This window comes from Eutrema salsugineum, unplaced genomic scaffold (assembly GCF_000478725.1).
Source record: "Eutrema salsugineum unplaced genomic scaffold, Eutsalg1_0 scaffold_6, whole genome shotgun sequence".
In the NCBI taxonomy this organism is placed as follows: Eukaryota; Viridiplantae; Streptophyta; class Magnoliopsida; order Brassicales; family Brassicaceae; genus Eutrema; species Eutrema salsugineum.
The window spans coordinates 7,026,602-7,050,390 of record NW_006256547.1 but is presented as its reverse complement, the minus strand read 5'-3'; the positions used below and the strand labels follow the sequence as shown (position 1 = coordinate 7,050,390).

The 23,789-nt window shown below is 35.4% G+C and overlaps 4 protein-coding genes across 5 annotated transcripts; all 4 read right to left on the bottom strand.

Moving 5' to 3' along the window:
• Nucleotides 1–1,998: 1,998 nt before the first annotated feature.
• Nucleotides 1,999–6,083, bottom strand: LOC18011669 (phosphate transporter PHO1 homolog 6). Its single transcript, XM_024151205.1, has 12 exons — nucleotides 5,655–6,083; nucleotides 4,677–5,014; nucleotides 4,365–4,413; nucleotides 4,192–4,263; nucleotides 3,950–4,079; nucleotides 3,743–3,863; nucleotides 3,297–3,555; nucleotides 3,105–3,209; nucleotides 2,828–3,022; nucleotides 2,455–2,745; nucleotides 2,214–2,350; nucleotides 1,999–2,086 (listed from the first exon to the last, which is right to left on the bottom strand). The coding sequence occupies exons 1-12, from the start codon at nucleotides 6,081–6,083 to the stop codon at nucleotides 1,999–2,001; spliced, it is 2,214 nt and encodes a 737-aa protein (XP_024006973.1).
• Nucleotides 6,084–7,630: 1,547 nt separating this feature from the next.
• LOC18013006 (phosphate transporter PHO1 homolog 2) lies at nucleotides 7,631–11,616 on the bottom strand. 2 transcript variants are annotated; one of them, XM_006395666.2, is made up of 13 exons: nucleotides 11,337–11,616; nucleotides 10,866–11,207; nucleotides 10,160–10,517; nucleotides 10,024–10,072; nucleotides 9,858–9,929; nucleotides 9,630–9,759; nucleotides 9,423–9,543; nucleotides 9,080–9,338; nucleotides 8,889–8,993; nucleotides 8,623–8,817; nucleotides 8,246–8,536; nucleotides 8,010–8,146; nucleotides 7,631–7,897 (listed from the first exon to the last, which is right to left on the bottom strand). In XM_006395666.2, exons 1-13 carry the CDS (start codon nucleotides 11,611–11,613, stop codon nucleotides 7,798–7,800), a joined length of 2,436 nt encoding a protein of 811 aa, XP_006395728.1. In that variant the 5' UTR covers nucleotides 11,614–11,616; the 3' UTR covers nucleotides 7,631–7,797. The 2 variants fall into 2 exon arrangements, with proteins under 2 accessions (XP_006395728.1, XP_024006974.1); XM_024151206.1 differs by lacking the exons at nucleotides 10,866–11,207; nucleotides 11,337–11,616 and having other exon boundaries at nucleotides 9,080–9,215; nucleotides 9,306–9,338; nucleotides 10,160–10,542.
• A 6,137-nt stretch (nucleotides 11,617–17,753) lies between these two features.
• Nucleotides 17,754–18,800, bottom strand: LOC18013005 (disease resistance-like protein CSA1). Its single transcript, XM_006395665.2, has 3 exons — nucleotides 18,504–18,800; nucleotides 18,148–18,393; nucleotides 17,754–18,071 (listed from the first exon to the last, which is right to left on the bottom strand). Exons 1-3 carry the CDS (start codon nucleotides 18,722–18,724, stop codon nucleotides 17,930–17,932), a joined length of 609 nt encoding a protein of 202 aa, XP_006395727.1. The 5' UTR covers nucleotides 18,725–18,800; the 3' UTR covers nucleotides 17,754–17,929.
• Nucleotides 18,801–19,522: 722 nt separating this feature from the next.
• Nucleotides 19,523–20,593, bottom strand: LOC18013282 (F-box protein At5g25290). The gene has a single exon (XM_006395664.1). The coding sequence runs from the start codon at nucleotides 20,591–20,593 to the stop codon at nucleotides 19,523–19,525; it is 1,071 nt and encodes a 356-aa protein (XP_006395726.1).
• Nucleotides 20,594–23,789: the final 3,196 nt, after the last annotated feature.

The window sequence follows — 23,789 nt, the reverse complement described above, 5'->3', positions numbered from 1 at the left end:
GATGCTGGATATCCCATCAAAGATTTGTTCACCATGGCAAAGCCCATAATCTGTCAGAAAAAAATAAACAGATACTGTCATTCGTATATAAAATTCAAATATATACGACTGATAAATCTACCATAAACAACTAATAAATCTACCAAACACAAATCATTTTTCAAATAAGTTACCATTAAATGACTAAAAAATCTACAAAACCACATTGTTTTACAAATAAGTCTATCATTAGATGACTAATAAATCTACCAAATGACATCGTTTTTACTCTAAAATAATTTTACCATCAAATAACTAATAAATCTACCAAACCATATTTCGTTTTCTAAATATCTACCATCAAATAACTAATAATCTACCAAACTACATATCGTTTTTCAAAAAAATCTACCATCACATATTATGAACTTTACAACAAAAAAATACAATAAATCTACCAAACTACTTATCGTTTTCCAAATATATCTACCAAACTTACATGAAACAAAAAAAATTAGGGTTGCGGGTTTTACAGAAAAAAACTTACGCCGCCGTCAACCTCCGGGACACCACCATTTCTTCGAAACAACATCTGTCCAGTGCGGTTGTGCGCGATGCAGCGAGAACGCCGCTTAAGAGTCGTGCCAATATTTCCGAGATCTCTAACACCAACAGTAAAACTCCTCCTCCGCCAAACAGAAAGTAGAAGACGAAGGGAAAGAGGAAGACGAAGAAGAAAGAAGAAAAAATAAGAAAATGAGAAAAAAAAACAAACCTGAACAAGTTTCTGAATGGCGATTGAGGCAAGATCTGTGTGGATCTGTGAAACAAAAGGAAAGCTGTGAAGAGAAAGCTGTGAAAAAAGGGAGACTGCCAAGTTATGAAGAAGAGCAGCTTCATGGGAGAAAAAGAAATTGGCGCAGGAGAAAGAGGGAGAGAAGAAGATGAATTAGGGTTTTTTTTTTTTTAGTTTTTGATTTTGTGTTTTTTTTTTTTTGCTTTTTTCGTTTTTAAAAAATGTTTTTTTTTGTCAAAAAAAAATTTATATAAAAAAAAATCATAATGGCATTTTCGTAATAATATTCAACATCTGGATAAAATGGACTTAAACCAACTTTATAAGGTTAGTCTAGTAAGCCCTTCAATATGTTAGGTTAGGTTTGTCATTTCATTAACCTTAAAGGTTAGTCTGAGGAATTTTCACTAAAAAAAACCTTTACAAGCCATATTTTTTTTTGGGTAAAACTTTTACAAGCCATATCTACCCTGTGTTAGGTTTTGTTTTTAAAGGACCCTGTGTTAGGTTTTCTTTTTCAATTAATACATTAAAGGTGAGTAGAAAAAAAATGACTTTGCCTAAGGAAAAAGCTACCTATTACTTTGCGACAGAAATAAAATAGGTTCACACATGAGGACTTTTACATGAAAAAAATCATAAATTGATATATTAATACTACATAAAATTCTAAATATATACTTTATACAAGTACCACGGATGAGTTTTGTTGACCAATTCGAGAGACTTTTATTTTTCGAAAGTTATAGTCGTTTTTTTAAGTTAAAATTTTAAAATGAAATATAAATTAAAAGTCTACAGCAGAAAGTTCTTGGAGCTTTCCAAGCACCCCTGAATTTCCTTCTTCTTAATTTCCAGTTCCTTAATACACGTAATAAAGACTTTGCCAAAGGAAGAAGTTATGTATTACACGGCGACAAAGTTAAAAGAAAATGCTATTCCGTACACACATGACGACTCGAGAATATATACTTACATGAAAAGTAAAATATATATATGAATAATACATAATACATAACATTATAAAAACATATTTATACGACCACTAATGAGTTTTGTTGACTGACTCGTGAGACATACATGTGTCACATATCACTTATATAATGTAGATTTGACTGTAAATTGACTAGTGTCCTTTTCATATATACACAGCTAAAGCCGATTAGATTGTCGCACGTCAAGGCCAAATAAAGATGTTTACGATGTGAGTCTACAACAAACATTTATTGGTCCTCGTCGCAGTTAAATGGTAATGAAACCGTCTTGCAAGCTCTGTACTTCCCTACATTGTTTAAATGTTCGTTCTCTAACCTGTTTTTTTTTTTACGAACCAAAACCAAACCAATTAAGATAGTTCTATTAAACTTGACTGAAACTTAAAGGAAAGTCGATGTAGATTTAAATAAAAACATGAGTAAATTAATGTGTTGTAACTTACCTGAAGAAATTCCATATCCCACGACGAATGATCTCAAGACTTGCAACAAGGGCAATCACAGTCTGTGTGTGCATTGACTCAAATTTAAAATCTAGCACCGTCTGCATCCACGCAAATCTCAGCACCACGTTCAATATCTGCGTTTAGTATAAACATCAGTTTTTTTCTCTTTGTTGTTACAACATTAATTTAATTAATCCCTAGCTAGTGATGTTGTGGTCTTGTAATGTTTTTATCTCACCATTGCCATGAAGTAAACTTCCTTGTATGGTAGGAGGAGTTCATCACGTAGCCAGGGATTCTTGGATGTGCGGTTAAGAAGTCCCCAGTCATAGACCAAGTCCCAATATGTACAGAAAACCACAGCCATGGCCGAGGTTATACCGCCTAACAATCTCCAGATAATTTGACGATTTTCTTCGCGATCAACTTCATAAGCCATCCCTAAGCAAACAGCAACTACTATCAAAACGTACTTGAAACTGTTGTATCCTTGTTCTATGTTTCTCTCTTCAAACACTCGCCTCATGCACTACACGAACATAACATGTCAGAAGATCTTATTGAAGAACTATTTAAGAATTATTGAATTGGTAGAGATAAAAATTGTGTACCTGAAGGAAGCGAGAAACGAATGGGAAGGCAGCAACAATGAATAAGAAAGTGTTGAAGACTTGTGACTTCCCACAAGTGTTTTGCCTATGTTTAAAGTCTCCCCAAGCGTAGTAACATATGTAGAACTGGATGCTTCGAAGAGTTTGCCCTTGACTACATAATTGATCTGCCAAGAAGGAATCAGGAAACGTCACCTGCATGAAGAAAAACAATAGTAATATATATTTGTCAGAACATTCTCTGATGAGCGGGTTGGATATAATTTTAATGTTTTACCTTGTAAAGAGGAGCAGCAAGGATGTGAAATAGGCAAGTGAGGAAGAAGAAGCGACTTGATCGGTAGAAGATGTTGAATGGTAGGATTAGAACTATGAACATAGCCTAATTAACATCAACAACGTTATGATGCCATTGTCGTTGAATAGCTGAGTTCGAATTCAGAAGCTAATTTTGGATTTATGGACTTACAATGAGGAGGAGAAGAGGAAGAAGTTCGGTTAATGCTTGGTAATCTTTGGTTTTGGGGTCTGCCTCCATGTCAAGATTGGCAAGGACACAAAGAAGCGCAAGCGCCCCAATACTGAATCCCACGAATAGTATTTGTATGTAACCAAGTTCAGTTCCTTGTTTGAATCCAAACATGAAGGAATAATTTACTCGATAACGCCTCCAAAAATATATATTAGCGGCATACATTGTCATATGCAACACGATGAATCCAAACAAGCTGCATTAAAAAAAAAAAATCAGAATATGCTTAAACATTCAAGTTTTACCAACGTAAATATTTCTATTGACATGAAAAAATGATATCTTTGAATGATATAAAACGTTTTCTAGTTTATCATATTTTCTACAAAATGCAACCATATACGCAAACAAATAAAATTTCGTAAGATGATGTTTAAGTATACCTATATAGAGGGAACATAGTATTCATATACTGTTTCTGGCCTTCATCTTGTAAGATGTTTCGGGTGCGAATGATAGCTACAAGAGCCACTATGAGAGAAAACATGCATCCACCCAAGAAACCTGAAACATAATTTCTCAAAAACACCAATTAAGAAGAAATTGACAAGTAAAGTTAAGATCGAGAGTAAGTGTTAAAATGATTGTGCCTGTTGAAAATGTAAGTCGGTGTCTCTCTCTTTTAACTTTTGGTCGCAAGGTGTTCACTCCTTTTGTTCTGTTACCATTCGTGAAATGCTTTATGAATGTACTTTCAACATGATCCAGGAGTCTCATAACCTATATGCCAAAAGAAGAGCAATATCATATCAGTTTAAGCTTAAAATATAGTTTTAACATATGTTTCTCTATTAATATTGTTTTCAACAATCAAAACTATATTTAAGCTTACCTCAACAGAGCTTCCAAGGCAAGAGTTATTAACCATTGTCATGTAAGACTTAGCAGCATCCCTCGAAATTATCTATAAGTGTAATTTCGTCAATCAAACACATTTCAGTTATGGGAACAAACCCCATGCAAAAAACACTAAAATTAAAATATGAATCTCTAACCAAATCTTACCTTATCATACTTCTTCAATATCTTCGAAAGCGCCAACACATTCAAAAAGCTGCATATATATTATTTTATTTTTATTCAAATCTCAACTCCTTTTATTATAAAACTAAAACAATTTACCAAACTGATCTTTTTTTTTTTTTAATGAAATGTAAAATTTTATTCACCAAAAAAACTGTTTTGCATCAAGTGCTACAAGAAAACATACTAGTAAGTAACTAATTTAGAACCTAAAACAAAGTTCAAAGATAAAGGCTGTATAACTAGGTTGTTGAACCAAACTGATCTTAAATTGTAATACAAAAATATACGCACCTATAGCTTTTGAGAAACCAAAGCTTTCGATGAAACTCGACCAAGGCACTGCTTAGCTTCTCCTCGATTTTCCTCAGATTACCAATGCTGAATCTGAGCTCTGTCCCGTTGGAGATTTTGAGAACGCTCTTAACGGTGGATCGAGGCGTTTTCTTCGTGTTGTTGATCTTGACGGAACCTAGAACCTTGACTGGAGCCGGACTCGCAGCTTTCATCTTGCTCATGTCAATATTGGCCGGTTTGAGAAATGTATCGTTATATATTTCTTCTTCTACGTTATTGTCATCTTCATCGGATCGACCAGCTCTACTTGACCCTCCTTCCTCTATGGCCTCCATGTGAGCTTAAAAAAATATTAATTCAATTTTCAAATTTTGCTATTCTGGTACTACTACGGTTTTATTGAATATTATTCAAACCATGAAGACTGCAAAACCGATTTTGGTATTATTTATGACTATATTATTATATACTGCTGTTTCATATATCTTATTTTAGTTTGAAATGTTTTTTTTTTATGTAAACATGAATCTAAGAAATTTCGTCGTTCCAAACATAATTTAGTGATTTGAAAGTTTTGAAGCGAAATAAAAACCAAAAGAGAAAAGGGTAAAACAATTTTAAATTATAAACCTAAGAGTATTCCATCTGTTGAGAATCTCAAAAGAGCTTCTCAACGTTGAAGATGTTCTAACGATCTAAACAACGTTTTTTAAAAAAAAACAACAATAAAAAACGACCAAAATGGACAAGACAAGATTTGTCCACCTCAAGTTCTAGTTCTGTCTTAGTTTGAATTTTTCGGCACTCAGGGAAAATATGTAATTTATTGCGGTTTTAATTTATTTAAGAATCCTATTTTAGTCAAAATACCATTTTAGTCAACCCGTTTCGGTTTTTAGATTGTATGTTGGTATCCGGTTTATCAATCATATGTTAAAATATTTAATTTGATCTGACAAAAAAAAATTATATAATTCCCTTACGAGGTGTATATTCGATGAGCTCCGCCGGCGAACGCTCCTCCATCTTGAATCGAAACGCGATTAGAGCATCCATCTGTTTGTTAAGCATCACAGCTTCTTTCATCACTTCCTCCACTTTCTCTCTATAGAATTTCTCCACTTTGTTGAATTCGTCGTCTAGTCGCCGGAAAAACACCAATTCATATTCTCCTCCTTTCTCCTCCGTCATCAAAAACGTCGTCTCGTAGCGGTCACTCGCCGTAGAACTCACTTGAATCGGCGCCGTCGTTATTCCTTCCTCCATGTCGACCACGGTTGAAGAACTGGTTTTGCGTTTGAAGCGGTTGATATCTTTGATAAGGGTTTTGAGATACTTGTAGTTCACGTAAGCTTGTAGCCACTCAGGCACCATCTGTGACGAAAATTCTTTTCCGAATTTCATTTTTTATTTCCTCTGTTTTTGATATCAAATAGTGAAGAATTTGTTTATGAACAACACTGAGAAATGTGATATATTTATAGATAATGTCCAAACATAATTATTTGACTGTAAAGTAATTGAATTAATTTCAGTATTGAGTCAATTAACTAAATACGGAAATAATTAAAAAAATTAGAAAAAATTTAAAACGGTAGTATAGTGGGGGAAAATGACTATAGCAAGATGAATCCTAAGTCAATATGCGAATACAAATTTACCAAAATCAAATACACGCGTTAAAAGCATCCGTACGTTATTAAAACGTGCCTTGGTTCCGTACAATCGTACCTGATGGGGAGAGTCAGGGAGTCATGTCTAGGTTAAACGTATAAAACTTTTTTTTTAACAGTTTTGTTGTTGTCTTTAATGTCAAATTTTTGAAAGACTTTAACAAAAATTTGTGGCACCCTAGAACAAAATGAGTTGATAAACGTGTATATACATATGTATAAATAGAGTAGTGTAGATATAATAAATGACTTCGTATAATTGTTTGAGCATTTTGATCAATATGTTAAGAGAATGTGCTATATGCCTTTTGTCTAAGATGGTAAATGCTATATAGCCATATTGACCTTGTCGACTTGTGCAACAATAGCCAAATCGTGATTTTTAAGGATTGATTTCGAATATCCAAAACATTGACCGTATCTCGGATCGGTGAAATCGTTATTTCATGTTTTCATCGTCAAATTTGGGACCTAAAGTTCTTGTATACCAAAAATTCCTAACACAGATAAATTCGGGTCCAGAATAATTTTGAGTTTGACCACTTGTTTTATATGATCTAACAGTTATTTGAAAAAACCATGTCTTTATAATTAAATTCTTATTATTTGAAATATTATATTTACAAAATGCTATTAGGTTTAGGTACTTTAAAAAGGTGCTAAATTAGGTTTAGATATTTTAAGAAGAGTTTATTATTTTTAAAGGCCATGCATTTTATAAATAAAAAATCATAGTTTTAGGTACTTCTACAAAGTATTATTAGGTGGTTTTAAAGTATTATTAGGTTTAGGAACTTTTTCTAAGTGCTTGACAAATTGATTTCGTCCACAAATTATTATTGTGGAGTTCTTCTTCACATTTGTTATAAAAAAACAAAATTATAAGTTACACGTACCAATTATAGTAGTCATGTGGTTCGTGTATAGACCAAATTTAAGTGTTTAGTGAACAAGATTATGCCGGGAAGCTTTCCGGAGCCGATTGTAGCTTCTAAGTTTCCCTTCTCTTAGTATCTCAACAGTTTCCCTTAGTATATTGATGAAAAAACGTGAGTTCTATTTTTCTTACTAAACAAAAGTCCAACATTTTTTATTGGTTTTCCAGAACTCGTTCCATAAGCTCATTTTGTACTTACATGCTGTTTTAGTTAGTTAGTATGTGTTGTTGATTGTGTGAATTTGAACATCATTGTAAATATTGTTTGATCCAAAACGAAAATCGAAAATTGAACCATAGCTTCTGAAATTGAACTTCATTTACAAAATTAATGTCTTTTCTTCATTCTTAGGTTCTGAATTAATATAAACGGGGAAACACACATTGTTAGTAGAAGTGTTTACATTTCTGTTACTTTTTTTGTATAGACAATAGTAATTTGTCACAAACTTCAATTTTTCTATTAGCATGTATAAGAAGAAATGTTTCAATGTACTTATGCAAACTTCTAGTCCTCTTTCTCATCATCCTCGTCGTAGTTGAATGGTAATGGAACAGACTTGAAAGCTCGGTACTTACCAACATTATTTAAATGCTCGTTTTCTAACCTGTTTGTTTACAAAAACCAAAACTCTTCAATAAACTTTGAAAAACTGTGATGGTAAACGATGAAAGAGGAAACCAAATAATAAAAAAGTGTACTAGTAGAGTATAGTAAACCTGAAGAAATTCCATATCCCTCGGCGAATAATCTCAAGACTGGCCACAACCGCAATCACCGTCTGAGTGTGCAGAGACTTAAATTCAAACTTCAATACCGTTTGCAACCACGCTAATCTCAACACAACGTTCACGATCTGCAGTTTGATATCAAGAATCAGTTTGTGGATAGTGGAGATAACATAAATCGAAGCACACATTTTGTCTAGATGATAAATGTTTTATCAATCGCTCACCATTGCAATGAAGTATACTTTCTTATGCGGGACGAGAAGTTTATCTCGAAGCCATCTGTTCTTGGATGTTTTATTTAGAAGGCCCCAGTCATGGACAAAGTCCCAGTATGTACAGAAAACAGTAGCAAGAGCTGAGGCGACACCAGCTAGTACTTGGAGGAGAAACTTATGATTGTGATTCTTGTTGCCCTCATAAGCTGTTCTTAAACAAACAGCTACTACTGTCAACAAGTACTTTAATCCGTTATATCCTTGGTCTAAGCTTCTTTCCTCAACCATTCGACGCATGCACTGAATCAATTGAACAACGAGGAAGACTATCGAATGCTGGATCGAGGTTAGATTATGTTTTTTGGAAGAAACTTATTTCTGTGTACCTGAAGGAGCCGGGATAGATATGGGATTACAGCAACAATGTATAAGGAAGTTTTGTAGATGTCCATGTCTTTACAGGTGTTTTCTCTTCGTTTGAAGTCTCCCCAGCCGTAGTAGCATATGTAGAACGAGATACTTCGCAGAGCTTGTACTTGGCTAGTTAATTGATCTCCTAGGAAGAAATCGGGTAACGTTACCTGTATGGAGAAGGCATTAGTAACAATATGACATTATCAACATTGAAAAGCCGTTGAAGTGTATGTTTTACCTTGTAAAGAGGAGCAGCAAGGCAGTGAAACAGACATGTGAGGAAAAAGAAGCGACTCGAACGGTAGAGGATGTGGAATGGCAAGATTAAAACTACAAACATAGCCTAAAACAAACATCAAATAGAGTTAGTTCTATCATATAGCAGAGTTTTGCATATCCAAAAAGCCAATTTTGGATTTATGCACTTACGACAAGAAGGAAAAGAGGAAGAAGTTCGGTTAAAGCTTTGTAACTTTTAGTTTTGGGGTCTGCTTGCATATCAAGGTTTCCAAGAATACAAAGCAACGCAAACGCTCCAATGCTGAATCCCACAAACAGAACTTGTCTGTAACCAAGTTCAGTACCTTGCTTGAACCCAAATATGAAGGCATAATTTACTCGATAACGCTTCCAATAGTAAATATTAATAGCATACATAGTCATGTGAAGCACAATGAACCCAAACAAGCTGCAAGAACAACGACAAAGAACAGAAAACGTCTAAAAATCACGTTTCACATTAAAATGCTCAAATTAGCAAAGTTAGTTTTACCTATAAAGAGGGAACATAGTGATCATGTAAGCTTTGTAGCCTTCCCTTTGAAAGATTTTCTGGGCGCGTATCATGGCGATAAGAGCCACCATAAGAGAAAACACGCATCCAGCAGAAAAACCTGAAACCAAATCCTTCATAAATACAAAAACAAGACAAGAAAAAACATAACATCAGAGCATGGTATTGTATAAAATATGATTCTACCTGTGGAGAATGTAAGTCGATGTCTCTCTCTTTTCATTTGAGGTCTCAAGATGTTCATTCCTTTTCTTCTGTTACCATTTGCGAAATGCTTTATGAATGTAGCTTCAACACGCTGTATCAGTTTCATAAGCTGTGACATAAAAGAAGCAAGAGAAGATCAAAACAGAGGAATCAATAGAGTTAATTATCTAGTTTAGATCGAATTTAAGAATGTCTAATCAAGCTCACCTCATCAGAGCTTCCGAGATACGAATTATCAACCATTTTCATGTAAGGCTTGGAAGCTTTTCTCGAAGTTATCTGTGAATGTAATTTCGTCGAACACCTTTCAGTCACGAGAACATAATCTTTCAAAACTCTAAAATCAAAAATCTCTGTTCTAACCAAGTCCTACCTTATCATACTTCTTCAAAATCTTCGAGAACGCCAACACATTTAGAAAGCTGCGTATACTTCGATTCCATCACTAACTCAAAATTTCAACAAATTCAATGCTCGATAATCCAAAATCTGCAAACATACGCACGAACCTGTAGCTCTTGAGGAGCCGAAGCTTCTGGTAAAACTCGATGAAGGCTAATTTGAGCTTCTCTTCGACTTCCCTAAGATTGTTTCTACTGAATTTGATCTCATCCTGGTTCGACAAATGGAGAACGCCTTTAATGGTGGACCGAGGCGTTGCCTTGGTGTTGTTGATCTTGATGTGATCTAGAACCTCGATTGGAGCTGGCCTCGCAGCATCTATTTTGCTCGAACTGCTTATTCTTCTCGCGTCACCGGTTGCTCCGCCGGCGGAGCCGCCGTGATCTTCATCTTCGTCGGATTTGTAAGCTCTGCTGGAGCCTCCTTCATGTATAGCCTCCATGCGAGCTTGAGCTCGAGGCTTCACTGCAACGAAACGCGAGAGAGAGATTGAACATCGATTTCAAATTGGCGATTCGGTTACGCTGATACCGGAATAAATCGAATTTCATTAGTGTTGTCAAATTTTTTTTTTTCGACTCATTAGTGTTGTCACTGTTGTCAATTTAATCATAGAAATTTATATCGACTCTGTATTATTATTTTTTTGGTAATTTTTGGTTTATAATTTGTAGGGATATTTAGAAAAAAAAAAACTATGCGAAAACATCATAAATGGTAAAACATTCTTTTAGTTTAGCTTTATTTCATTTCAATTTCGTTGAACGTTGTTCGTAAAAAAAGCATAATTTAACCAGATTTGATTTATCTTACTGGTTCGAGTTATGGCGGGAGTAGAAGCAGCAATCGCAGCCGTGGAAGTAGCTACATCGGAGGCCAAACGAGTCATCTCCACCGTCCGTTCCTCCCAACCCCACCCAACAGGATTCTCAACCTTGACACGAAACGCAATTAGAGCATCCATTTGTTTATTAAGCATAATCGCATGCTTGACCACTTCCTCCACTTTCTCTTTATAAAATTTCTCAACTCTATTAAACTCATCGTCTAATCGCCGGAAAAACACCAATTCATATTCTCCTCCTTCCTCTGCCGTCATCAAAAACGTCGTCTCTAGTCCATGACTCGCTTCGTTGACTAGTATCGGAGCTTTACCTGTAAATAAATCTCACACCGGAAATTAAATATGAACTTACAATAAAAATATATATATAAGACATGAACCAATAGACTCATTGTTAATTTATTTTGAGGTACAGGTCCATGAAACTTATATCATATTACCTTCTTCAATATCACTTTCTAAAGAAGAGCCGATTAGCCTGGGACTTTGTCTTTTCTTTCCTGGAGTTTGGACAAGACCACTAAAAGCTCGGTATAGAGTCATTTTCCGGCCAAATCCTTCACCGGAGACAGCGTGATGTGGTGGAGGAGGAGGAGGGATGGTATTGCGTTTGAGTTTAATGATTTCTTTGAGAAGGTTTTTGAGATAATCGTAGCTAATGTAAGCTTCTTGCCACTCTGGTACCATTTGTGACGACAATTCTTTACCGAACTTCATCCTCGCTACTCTCCTTTCTAAATTCCTTGTTTGAATTCTTTCTTTGTTGTGTCTGAAAGTAATACAAGAGGAAATGAATATATATACACAAAAGTCAAAAACAGTTTTACTATTAATTTTTTAACCACATGATCGTTAAAATGTCTCGATTCTAGTTACATATAATGTATGTATAGATGTCTAAGTCATGTATTGATGTCTAAGTCATCGCTCAGTGAAATATCGATCGCTATCTTAATCAATGTTATAAGTCACCCTAGGTGTATATTATACATTACTTAGAGTCTTAGAGGTTAGTTTCCAGAAATAAACGATAGAAAATTAGAAATTACTAAACTATTCAATATTTTAATCAGTCAATATATGTCGGTTTCCATTGTTAGAAAGTAAATATATTTATACAAGGAGACAATAATTAATAACCATGTGGTTTGTGGATGACACAGGGTCAATGGCAATTACAAAATCAATAATACAACTGGAATTTTTTTTTTTTTTTTTGGGGTTTTCTTACTCATTCTATCGCTTAAGAAAACAAATTTTATAGATGTATAAAGTGATACATTAACTTGCCACCTTTTTGATACTTATCCATCAAAACCTGTCAATTACAAACTAAAAACTTGGTAAAAAAGTTACGAAGTTTTTATCAGAAATATAGTTACTGGTTTGAAGATAGAGAATGAAGATTCTACATGAAACGTAACCTTAACAACAAAACTAACCATTTAAAAGTTTCGGGTCAGAGAGTAAGTCTCGAGAAATCGAAAATTTTCTTTTCTAATAATGTTAGCAAAGATTTGGCTAAACACAAGCGATGAAAGTAGAATTTAAGCGATGCATGACCTCGGGAAGTATTTGGGTATACCTATACTGCAGAAAAAAAATTAACAAAGACACCTTTGGAGAAGTAGTAGAGCGTGTGACGTCCAAATTGGCAGGATGGAAAGGAAGGTCACTGAGTTTAGCGGGCAGAATTACGTTGACAAAATCCGTTATTACTTCGATTCCGGTTCACACAATGAGTACTATTGTTTTGCCAAAGTCAACGTTGGCTAGATTTTATCTGGGGCAGTACTTCGGAAAAGAAAAAACAGCATCTTATCTCTTGGAATCGAGTTTGTTTACCCAAGAGCGAAGGAGGACTTGGTATTCGGTCTGCGGAGGCCATGAACAAAGCCTTAGTTGCGAAAGTTGGGTGGAGAATCATTCATGATGGCAATAGTCTCTGGGCAAGAGTATTACGGAGCAAATACAAGGTTGGTGATGGTTATGACACGTCTTGGACAGGGATTAAGAGTAATTGGTCTTCTACATGGAGAAGTGTTGTTACGGGTTTAAGAGAAGTGGTGTTTCCAGGTTTGAGTTGGGTGGTTGGTGATGGGAGGAGTATACGGTTCTGGAAAGATGTTTGGATGGGGGATCGACCTTTGTTAGATCTCACAGAACATGATATCCCAGGTGATTCGCTTGACTCAAGTGTTCGTGATCTGTGGAGAGATGGATCAGGTTGGATGATGTCACAAATTACACCTTTTGTTCCTCATCTTGTTCGTTTACAGCTTGGTGCAAGGGTAGTTGATTCAGTGACAGGTGCGAGTGATCGAGTCTCATGGGGAGCAGGTCAGGATGGCCAATTTACGGTGAAGTCAGCCTACTCTACTTTCACTCGGGATGAGACATCACGGCAGTGTATGGAGCGATTTTTCAGTGTCATATGGCGGAGTTGTGTCCCAGAAAGAGTGCGAGTGTTCTTTTGGTTGGTTGCAAATCAGGTGATTATGACAAATGCGGAGAGAAGACGACGACATTTGTGTGATTACGGTTTGTGCCAAGTTTGTAAAAGTGGTGAAGAAACTATTCTCCATGTGCTAAGAGATTGTCCAGCGATGTCCGGGATTTGGGAGCGTATAGTGTCGCTAAGAAAGAAGGAATTGTTCTTTAAGCAAACTTTATGGGAATGGATATTTACCAATTTGGGGGATATGAGTTTGCAAATGGAGATCCCGTGTGCAGTAACTTTCGGAATGGGAGTTTGGTGGGGATGGAAGTGGCGATGTTGAATGTGTTTGGTGAGAGTTTTAAATACAGGGACCGCACACGTTTTATTGCGGATAAAGCGAAGGAGGTTTATCACGCTCACGTGGCGGCGGGTGGAGGTCCGAAGGAGGCACTAACGGTGGAGAAGCAGATTGCTTGGAGCCCTCCGAACGCGGGCTGGTTGAAGCTGAGCACGGATGGAGCGTCTCGGGGTAATCCGGGTTTGGCATGTGCGGGAGGTGCCCTCCGTGATGAGCATGGTATGTGGTGTGGTGGGTTTGCACTGAACATAGGGATATGTTCGGCTCCAATGGCGGAATTATGGGGGGTTTATTATGGCTTATACATAGCCTGGGAGCGTCGAGCTAGTAGAGTGGAGCTTGAAGTGGATTCGCAAGTGATGGTTGGTTATCTTACGACAGGGATAGGTGATACTCATCCACTGTCATTCCTAGTACGTCTGTGCTATGGCTTTTTGATGAAGGACTGGACAGTCCGTATTTCACATGTGTATAGGGAGGCCAATCGTCTAGCCGATGGATTGTCAAACTATGCATTTTCCATGCCTTTAGGTTTTCAGTTTTTTGATTCTTGTCCGGATTGTGTTAATTCGATTATGGTAGACGATACGAGTGGTTTTACGAGACCCCGCAATGTGAGATTGTAATTTTTTATTTTTATTTTTTTATGAATAAATTTGGGGGAGACATTGTCTTCCCCTCTCCGACCAAAAAAAGAAACTAACCATTTAAAAAGTAAAAAAATGGACCTAATATTTAGGAATTTTCATATAATAATATTATTTTCAAAAAATTATTCAGATATGCAAAATATAGAAGAGATATTTCCGATCTTTTTTGAAGAATTTATTTTCTAATTAAAGTATGTATTTACGTCTTAGAAAATGATTATATCAATAGAGAATGAATTGAATTGGAATATACATTGAATATGCCAATATATATACTTTTGAATTTATATATATTACGTAATTTAGGGAAGATCTATAGGAATATATTTATTGACCATTATCATCAAATTTTTTATTTAATAAGAATTTCAAATAGCAAACGGGGCAATTAGAATGCAAGATTCGGATTGACAAAAAATGGAAAAAAAAGAAAGAGTGCATGATCTTTGAGGAAATGATGAATAAATATACTCAAAAACTGAATTATCGAATAATTAAATACAATCTTTTTTAATTAGGGTCATAGTGACTATATGGCAATTTTCAAAAAAGTATCATAGTAAAATATTAATTGGAATTTCCGATAATTCGTAAACAGTTTCAAAAAACAATTACTATAATTAAACTAAATCATTTTAATTTATTAAGAACTGGATTCGAATATAGTCATTCCAAATTATTACCATCCAAAGCAAAAATAATTTTTTATAGACTAATTTCTAATTTATTTATCAAATAGTTCTATTATAGATTGTTTTTTAAGGAAAATACATTTCTTACATATGAAAAAAAAAATGAAAAACATTGAAAAATAAAGAAGTACTCAGGCTAGGGCTTCAGATTAGAACGCTTTTATTGAATCTCTTGGCACATTCAATGAGAACTGATAGCCTTTCATGTAAAGACTTATCTCCACAGTTATCTTTAGGTACCATGTTGCAAATGTGGTACGCAGAATTTGTGCAATACACGCCATATCACTCGTAGGGAATTGAAGCTGAACCGCTTTTTAAGGAAAAAAGTAAAAACCTTGAAAGTGATGGAGATATATGATGGCACATCCCATCACAAGTTTTCAGGAAGCTAATGTCCTCATCCACGTTGAGTTCATCAACATAGTTCAACATGTCCTGGGTGAAAAACTCATCTGCCTCCTTATCTGCAGTTAAACGGTGTATACCTTCATGATTAATACATAAAAAAGATATCAAAGTTACACTTACTTTGGTACTGAAGCACTCCTCATGATCAATTGAAGTTAAATGGTATATATATCTTCTGCATCAATTTTCATGATTGTGTTCCGATTATGGCAATTAAAATTTCCAAACCGGATATGAAAAATGCAGAGCTTGTGGATTCTTGAACATCAACAGAGTATAATCACCAACTACACCATCATCCATGACTTGGCAAAGTAGCACAAATTATGCACTGGATTAGAAATTAGGAACTGGATAGATGATTTGTAAATATATGAGCAGTGTATGTTTTTAAAAATTGATTGTGGTGGAGAGATGGGTAAAGTAACACAAATTGTGTATAAATCTACTTTTGCTTTCCTTAACGCTTTTATTTAAAAAATCAGATCAGATCTCTTTCTTAATTTTCTAGATCAGATCTTTTTCTTAATTTTTTCAGATCGAATCTCTTTCTTAATTTATCTGTAATTTTCAGGATGGCAAGTCTTTCCAATTTTCAAAATAATTTGTTGTTTTCTCTACCGGCGCTTGGACTGCTTAAAGTAACCTTTTCATTAGTTATTTTGATTAAGTTTAACCAGGTGTTAATATCAATTTGAAGGATAACAAGAGTTAAACAATGCTCCACTAAGATGCCGAAGTTGGGAACGCATAGCGTATTATCTTCCTACTAATTGGAGGTACATATTTCTACTTAGATAAGACAAATCAACATTTTGTTTATTAGATGAATACTTGAAATATATCATGAAAATGAAACTGAAGTATACTTTGGAATGTTTTTTTAAATGATTATTTTTTTCTATAATTTTTAGGATGATAAGTCTTTCCAATCTTCAAGACGATTTGTTGTTGAATTTTCTGTCTTATTGCTGGCACTTTTGCTCAGGCTATTGTCCGACACCAGCACCAGCAATAGAAGAAAAGATTCAGCAACAAATCATCATAAGTGATTTGTTTGTAAATAACATACATTTACAAAATGCATTAGCATTTAGCAGTGCGTGTGGTAGACTAAAATTAAGTGTTTAGCTAAATTATATCAATGTTTTTATCGATTTTAAGTGTTTAGTTTCTATGTGTTGGTTTCTTCTGATAGGTATACCATTACGGGCTCAATTTTGGCTTCGGCTTTCTGGATTTGTGTCGTAGATATTATTATTCACTTGGATTCGTCTCATTTTATCCAAATTTTGTTCAGCTGTTTTGTAATTTTGAATCTGGGTTTTTTCGTGATTCATATTTACTTAACTGATAGTAGTTGTTTTCTTTGTATATATAGAACTACTATCAGTTAACAAGCCGTTCAAATGGCTAAGAATTGAAATATGGATTTTCATTTTAAAGAGTTAACAAGCCGTTAAAATGGCTAAGAATTGAAATATGGATTTTCATTTCAGAGAGTTAACAAGCCGTTAAAATGGCCAAGAATCGAGGATCTGCGATGTCTCTTGAAGCCTTTGTGTCAACAATGGCTCCACTTATAGACATGGAGAAAGAGGCTGAGAGAGCTGAGTTTTTCTCGGGTATTCGAGGAACTAAACTGTAAATAATATCATCAACATTATATAGTTTTAGGGAACCAAACTCTAGTTAATGTAAAGTACCTTATATAATTTTAAATTTTTGGTAAACAAAAAAAAAAAAAAGTGTGACACCACACAACTTAAAAACCCAAAAACAACAAAACAAATTTGATAATAGAAATATGTTAAAGGCTCATATCCAAATTTAGAGAACTCTTCGTTCGGTTTTACTCTTTTACTGAGTCAACCATTATATTAACCAAAATCACTCTTTTACTTTATCGTTCGAGATTTAAAATTTCATCTTACTTTCCAGTTAATGCGAGGGAGCATTCTAGAAAATTCTTTTTAGTTTAAACTAATGAGGCGACTTACGTCAGCAGCATACGTCAGTAAGATAAAAGGATAAACAGAGAACACTAGACAAAAGACAAAAATCAAAAAAAAGAATATATATCAAGGCAAAAGACAAAAATCAATTTTGGTTTTATGCTTGCTAGAGGACAAACAATTAATTACGTGGCAATTCACACAGTCGTGGTTGCAACTTGCAATTGTCTTTCTCCTTAATGAACATGATTAATTTACACAGCTCCAAACCCACAGTTGTCGACAGCACCAGCAAAATTAAGTTACGACCTCACAAAATTAATCCCTACAACCATTAACTATTAGCCCAACTTTGTTCAAATGAGCTCGTAACTTTTGTTATAGATCGAAGACGGAATTAATAACAACAAGAATTAAAATATCATATTAAAGATTTTAAAAAACCCCACATTCAAAGCGTATAATATGATCTGAGCCCGTAACTCTCGTCCATTCCAAGTCTTCACATTCTCCTTCTATTAAATTGTCTACCTCCGCCTCAATTTCAGCTTTCTTACCTTGATGAAGCGTATCACTCTCCCAAAACGATTTTCTTCTTCCTCGAGTCCAATTGCTGCTAGAACTCGCTGAACCTCCTCAACAATTTCCTTGACAAAACCAGCTTCAGTGCTGCCAAAAAAAAAAAAAATGTCCTGGAGATGATTTTGGAGGAAAAGAATAAGAGTGATATATGATTGGAAAGTACCTATTGTCTTTCAGTGGCAAACCCATCTTCTCGGAGATACGTTCTAACGCTTCTTTCCATTTCTTGATCTGATTTCCACTAGAAGCTCTCGCGAGCTTCCTGAAGTGTTCACCAAACTCACCTTCTTGTTCTTTCACATCTCGTGCTCTCACTTTGTAAAAGATTGGAATGACGTGGAGCTTTTTTTTATCCGCACGTTTCTTCATCTTCACCAACTCATCCAGACACCACCTCGACTCCGCATACCTAGATTGAATTAATTTAATGCTAATTCTTGGAACTTCTGGGTTATTGAAGTAGATATAAATTAGAATGATCAAAAAAGCTAACTAGCGTGAAAGAATACTAAACAAAACCTGGTAGAGAATATTGCAAGCGCGATCCTCGACTCTTCGATCCTTTCAAAGAGAGTTTTGAGATCTTTGCCTCTCAGCTCGGAGTTGTCTACGAAGAAGTCGATTCCATGCCTTTTAAAGTCATCAGCGAGATGACTCACGAAGCTGTTACGTAGTTCCTCTCCCCGGTAGTTCAAGAACACTTGAAGAGGCAAAGATCGAACCTCAGTGGAAGAGAACATTTTTCTCGTTCTACGATACGTGCAGTGGCGGAGGAGTCACTTTTTGCCTATATGTAAATTCGTAGAGAATGTGTTGGTTTTTTATTGATAATGTGGAGGGTATTTATAGTTGCAATAAATTTGGTGAGCAAATATAAATAGAATATTCACAAAAAAAATATATTAGCTAATTAATCAGAAAATATCCTTTTCCGTAAACCCCGAAAGGTTGGGTTTAAAAGTCCAAGTCTTTGGTCAAGTAGTAAGGAAACGTCGATATCGTGCGATCAAGTTTGATACATACACCCCCAAGTCAATAAAATCCGCCGATTTTTCTTTTTCCCGGAAACTTTCAATGAAAGAGTGAGTGAGGTCTCCAAATAGAATTTTGTTAAAGGACCTGAAAGTGACCTAAAAGTGACTCTAAGGCGGACAAGGTCCATAAAAGAAATCATAGTTGCCATATGAGCGCATTAGACTTTGTGAAACATGGATTCAAGGGCAAAGCAAACTAGTTATCTTGTCATTCTCTCTGAATAAACGTTTTGTTTCTCTGAAATTGATGTAAACGACTTTCAAAGCTTGGTAATAAAAGAAACAAAAGTGAAAATAAATATCAGAGCTCTCCACCACTCACTACGTTTTAATGTAAACAAAATGTTCTTCTATAATAGAAGAAATTTTTAATGTCCAGCAAGATATATATGTTGATGTTTCGTTAACTCAACAGTGGAAGTAAGTCAACATCGTAAGACTCAGAAGCATAAATAAAACGAAAAAAGGCAACTAAAAGGAAATATCAAAAAGCAAGAAATAAATTTATCCAGGGAGAAACCATAGAGCATCGATGAGATTCATGTCGTCAAGATCAGGAAAGCGTTTGAGGGTCTTGGTTGCAAGATTGAACACACAGATGTCAAGGTCACGAGGTGTGCAGTGGCAGGGACGGTAGTGACGGGTAAAATAGATGGAGTCTGGTTCGATACCAAGGGAATCGTTAGCAGGCACAGTGAAATCCATGTCAAGAAGCAAAGCCTCACCACCAAGAGAATCTTTTTCAAGAACCGTGTGGCCAGAGGAATATGGGTCTTCTAAATCAAGATTATATTTGTAGAGGCGGAAGATGCTCCTATTGCATGGATCACTCTCAAACAACAAAACCTCTCCTGATGTTGAAACCGCAATGCTAGAATCGCATGATGAGTCATGACGAGAAAGAATTGAGAGTGGTTTTTTCTCGGTGAGCTCCTTGAAGAACAAACCTCCTTGTTGCTGTTCAGACAGATCTATGATTCGAACATAACGACGAAAGGTTGTGATATAAAGACGGTAACCATGTAGCACCATTCCAGATAAGCCATGCATCCAGTGGGATTCATGGTCGAAAACTAGAGGAATGTCAGTGTAATGAGTAGCCCCGTTCTTGCAAAAGCTTATAAAATAGTGCTCATAAGTGACGTCGAAGAACCACACCACAACATAATCTTTTCCACTCTCGTCTACCCACAAAAGACCCCTCACAGAATCGGTACTCATCAGTTCCGTGAAAGCATGCCCATTATGTTCCCTTACAAATACGTTATCTCCCACACGCTTGAGAGTACACATAGTACTTGGCCTAATTGACACTAGAGGCGGAAGATCGATCGTTTTCTCGCTAAACACATCTTTGATAAATAAATTGGATCCAGAATCTAACACCAAAAAACAGTTACCGGAGTTTGCCAGGAATCGACACCCTGGATAGTCTCCAAGGTTCTTTTCGATCTTGCCTTCTTTAGGGTTGTACAGCACACAACCACCGTCTTTGGGAAAAAGCATCAGCCCTGGAGAGAACGTTGCCTTTGACCTCCACGAGCTCCCAGCGTCGTTTGAGCGAAGAAAATACATTCATTATATTATCAGGAGGCAGTTTCTCGCGTTTGCTTGAGTGAGGCGTCACCTTCCGTCAATCTATATTATTGTGTGTAATACATAGGGTACCGCTTAATTAGGGTTTTTTTTCTTGCCCATTTTATAAACCATAAAACAAACAAACAAAACGAAAAAGACAATTTGGGTTTATAAAAGTAGTAATAGCCCATTATAATATTGTACTGATAACACCCAATCATGGGTGTGTGGGGCACACACTAAAAATTAAAGTGATGATAATATTATGGTTTGCAATTAGTCCCATTTTTTTCTCTCTTTTTTTTTTTATATATGAACCAAGTTTAGTCGAGGAATAGGCTACAAGCCTACAAGGGTTTAGGTCGAGAAAATGGAAACTGAATTACGTATGGTCAGACATAGTCAATGTATACTAGTGACAAACTGAACAATTCCTTTAAAGCCATCTATATATAGGGGATATGTATAGCAGAGCTCCTACCTCACCTTTGGACCATCATGGATAGATCGTCAACTGATAAACTTAATGTTTCAACCTAACTCGAAGTCACGCCAAGTCAGACTCAAAAATAAAAAAGAAAAGATAACTCATAAATAACAAAAAACAAAAAAAATGGCTGATCAAAGATTTATTAATACCGAATTGTTGGAGTTAACACGTAAATAAAATATGAGATACAAGGCTATAAAGTATAAACACATAAGGAGATAACGGAGGAATGGATCTGCGATCATTTGCAAACATACACACAAAAATATTTCTTATTTATATTCATTAAATATACTTATGAACTCAATAAAATCCCTATCTGTTCATATATTTGCGTGTCCGTTCGAACACTCGTTCTCTTGTTCTACCAAGGTTTCTCATCTTGCAAAACACTCGGTTATTTGCTATCCAAAAATAACCGGTACAAATCTTTAACGATTGAATTCTAGCATCCACAGTTTGGAGCCGTCACTGGGGAGAAAGCTACTCTAACTCTCATTGCAAACAGTTGTCATGACATGATCAAACTCCTAACAGAGCCAGGGAATCAATGGGACATGAGAAAACGGAATAGAACGCTTCAACAGTAATGCCAAGATCAACCTGGTCTCAAAAAAAAAAAAAACGATAATGTGATCTCTTATACACGGATCTTGACTCAGATCGTAACGAATCTCGAATCAATCGTGATGCGTACACCCAATCAGGTTGGAATAATCCCATATGCTGCAATCACTTTGGAGTGTTTAGTTCCTCCTTAGGGGATTTCCAAAGTAAAATCCACACCAAGGATTCTAGTTTCTGGGATCCAGGCTACGATTTGAATCAAATTTTGGCACTAATCAAAACCCATTATATGTGAGAGAAATAAGTGTTGTCGCTTGTCGAGTGAGAAGTTTCACATATTTTTAAACCTAGTAACGTCTAAGCCCTAAGTGCAAAGCTCAAGTCATAGTATAGCTAGGTTCGATCCGCATGGAGGTAATAGTATATATTAGGAATGCCAGCAACAAGGGAATCTTGGATGATAAAGTCTAAGGCTTTAGCTTATTGGTCGTAAACGTACATGCAAGGGAAAAACGAGATAAAAACTAAAGAGAATTAAGATGCAAAAATATGGTAGTAACAAGGCCTAAATAATGTAACAAATCGTATTTAATGATCCTAAGTAGCAAAAGATTTGAATATGAAATGATCAAATGATTCAAAGTAAAATAGCAAGAGTAAATTACTTTTGATTATCAATATGATGAAAAATTGTTCAAGGCTCTAGCGTAATTGATGGAGACAGAAATCAATTGGATCATGGTTCCTTATTGGGCTTTGATTTCAACACTAATCTAGAAGTTTTGATTCTTAAAAGTGGATTACCCACTACCATGGTAATAATCATCCACTAACCACTCAGTAATCAGTATGATCCTTCATGTAATCACTATGATCCTTCATGTAATAAAGAAGAGCAACAACAAGAAAACTAAAGATAGAATAAAAATGCAAACTTTAAAAGCATAATGTGGAATAAATTGTAGAAGTTAAGCCGAAAACCGCATCTCCATGTCAATGTATAAAATATTTAATGTGGTTTAAATGATCTGAAAAAATAGCACACAAATTATAGACTTGATAAAAAATAAGGAACTCAGATCGATGACATGTAAATATATGTTTTAAAAATCGACAGTGAAGGATGAATGGGTAAATGATCCATGACTTTGGAAAGTAGCACAAATTATGCACTCGATTGGATACTAGGAACTAGATAGATGATGTGTAAATATATGAGCAGTCTAATGTTTTTTAAAATTGACTTCTGCTCCATTTTGTTCAAAGATAAGTCTGGGGACACTCCCCTTGACTTGACCTATCGGATTGCATATTTTGATATTATGATATAAGTAACCATCTACTAGAAAATGGAACAGAAGTCACCGTCGCGTGGAACCCCCTCACTGTCAATTCCCTATCAGATAATGTCACCAATCTTCACGACCGAAATGGCAAGGCTCCATTCATTATGCTAACAACGAAGAAATGTTTTACACCTTACTTGCCAAAGGTACATTACTGTTTAACATATATAAATGCTTAAAAGTTAACTTTCTTTTCATTAGCTATTTTATGTTGTCATTGCAAGTGCTTATATAGATAGGGGGATGATGAGGGAAGGACGTTATTTCATTATGCTACCAGAGATGTAACATTGAGCTTATGGATATACTATTCACTAATGGTACCTTTTCTTACCTGATGAATAAAGTATGTCTGTGTGTACTTCTGAACGATGACAGTATGTGTCTCTGTATGTGTGTAGGTGCTAACATCAATTGTCAAGACAGAATGGGGAAAACGTCTCTTCACTATGCGGCCAATAGAAGAGTGATGAGATAGATTCTTACTAGAGTTATATAATATTTTTGTAAAGTTTCCTTATTAGCTGACAAATTTTATGGGTATCTCTTTTAATTAAGTTCAAAATTTTTGTGCAGGTGTAAATATAAATGTGAGAGATGGAGAATGGATGACATTGCTCCACCATGCTGCAATGGAAGGGAATGTGCGAATCATCAGATTCTTACTGCGTAGAGGTAGTTTAATTATACTTGTTTTAGTGTAAAGTAACAGTATGTGTCTCTTTATTCAATCAGTAAGCTTTGGATTTGGTTTTCTTTTGTATGTAGGTACGGATAGAATGTGTACAGA

What these genes read in the sequence shown, in the direction of transcription:
- LOC18011669 (XM_024151205.1), bottom strand. Translation starts at nt 6,083, where the DNA reads ATGAAATTCGGAAAAGAATTTTCGTCACAGATGGTGCCTGAGTGGCTA. An exon ending in TTGCTGCTCCTCTTTACAAG is followed by an intron (nt 3,023 to 3,104) that starts GTAAAACATTAA and finishes TTCTTCATGCAG; the next exon opens with GTGACGTTTCCTGATTCCTT. An exon ending in GGGATATGGAATTTCTTCAG is followed by an intron (nt 2,087 to 2,213) that starts GTAAGTTACAAC and finishes AAAAAAAAACAG; the next exon opens with GTTAGAGAACGAACATTTAA.
- LOC18013006 (XM_006395666.2), bottom strand. Translation starts at nt 11,613, where the DNA reads ATGAAGTTCGGTAAAGAATTGTCGTCACAAATGGTACCAGAGTGGCAA. An exon ending in AGAAAGTGATATTGAAGAAG is followed by an intron (nt 11,208 to 11,336) that starts GTAATATGATAT and finishes ATTTATTTACAG; the next exon opens with GTAAAGCTCCGATACTAGTC. An exon ending in ATCTATCCCGGCTCCTTCAG is followed by an intron (nt 8,537 to 8,622) that starts GTACACAGAAAT and finishes CAATTGATTCAG; the next exon opens with TGCATGCGTCGAATGGTTGA.
- LOC18013005 (XM_006395665.2), bottom strand. Translation starts at nt 18,724, where the DNA reads ATGTTCTCTTCCACTGAGGTTCGATCTTTGCCTCTTCAAGTGTTCTTG. An exon ending in CTTGCAATATTCTCTACCAG is followed by an intron (nt 18,394 to 18,503) that starts GTTTTGTTTAGT and finishes AATTCAATCTAG; the next exon opens with GTATGCGGAGTCGAGGTGGT. An exon ending in TTGCCACTGAAAGACAATAG is followed by an intron (nt 18,072 to 18,147) that starts GTACTTTCCAAT and finishes TTTTTTTGGCAG; the next exon opens with CACTGAAGCTGGTTTTGTCA.
- LOC18013282 (XM_006395664.1), bottom strand. Translation starts at nt 20,593, where the DNA reads ATGTATTTTCTTCGCTCAAACGACGCTGGGAGCTCGTGGAGGTCAAAG.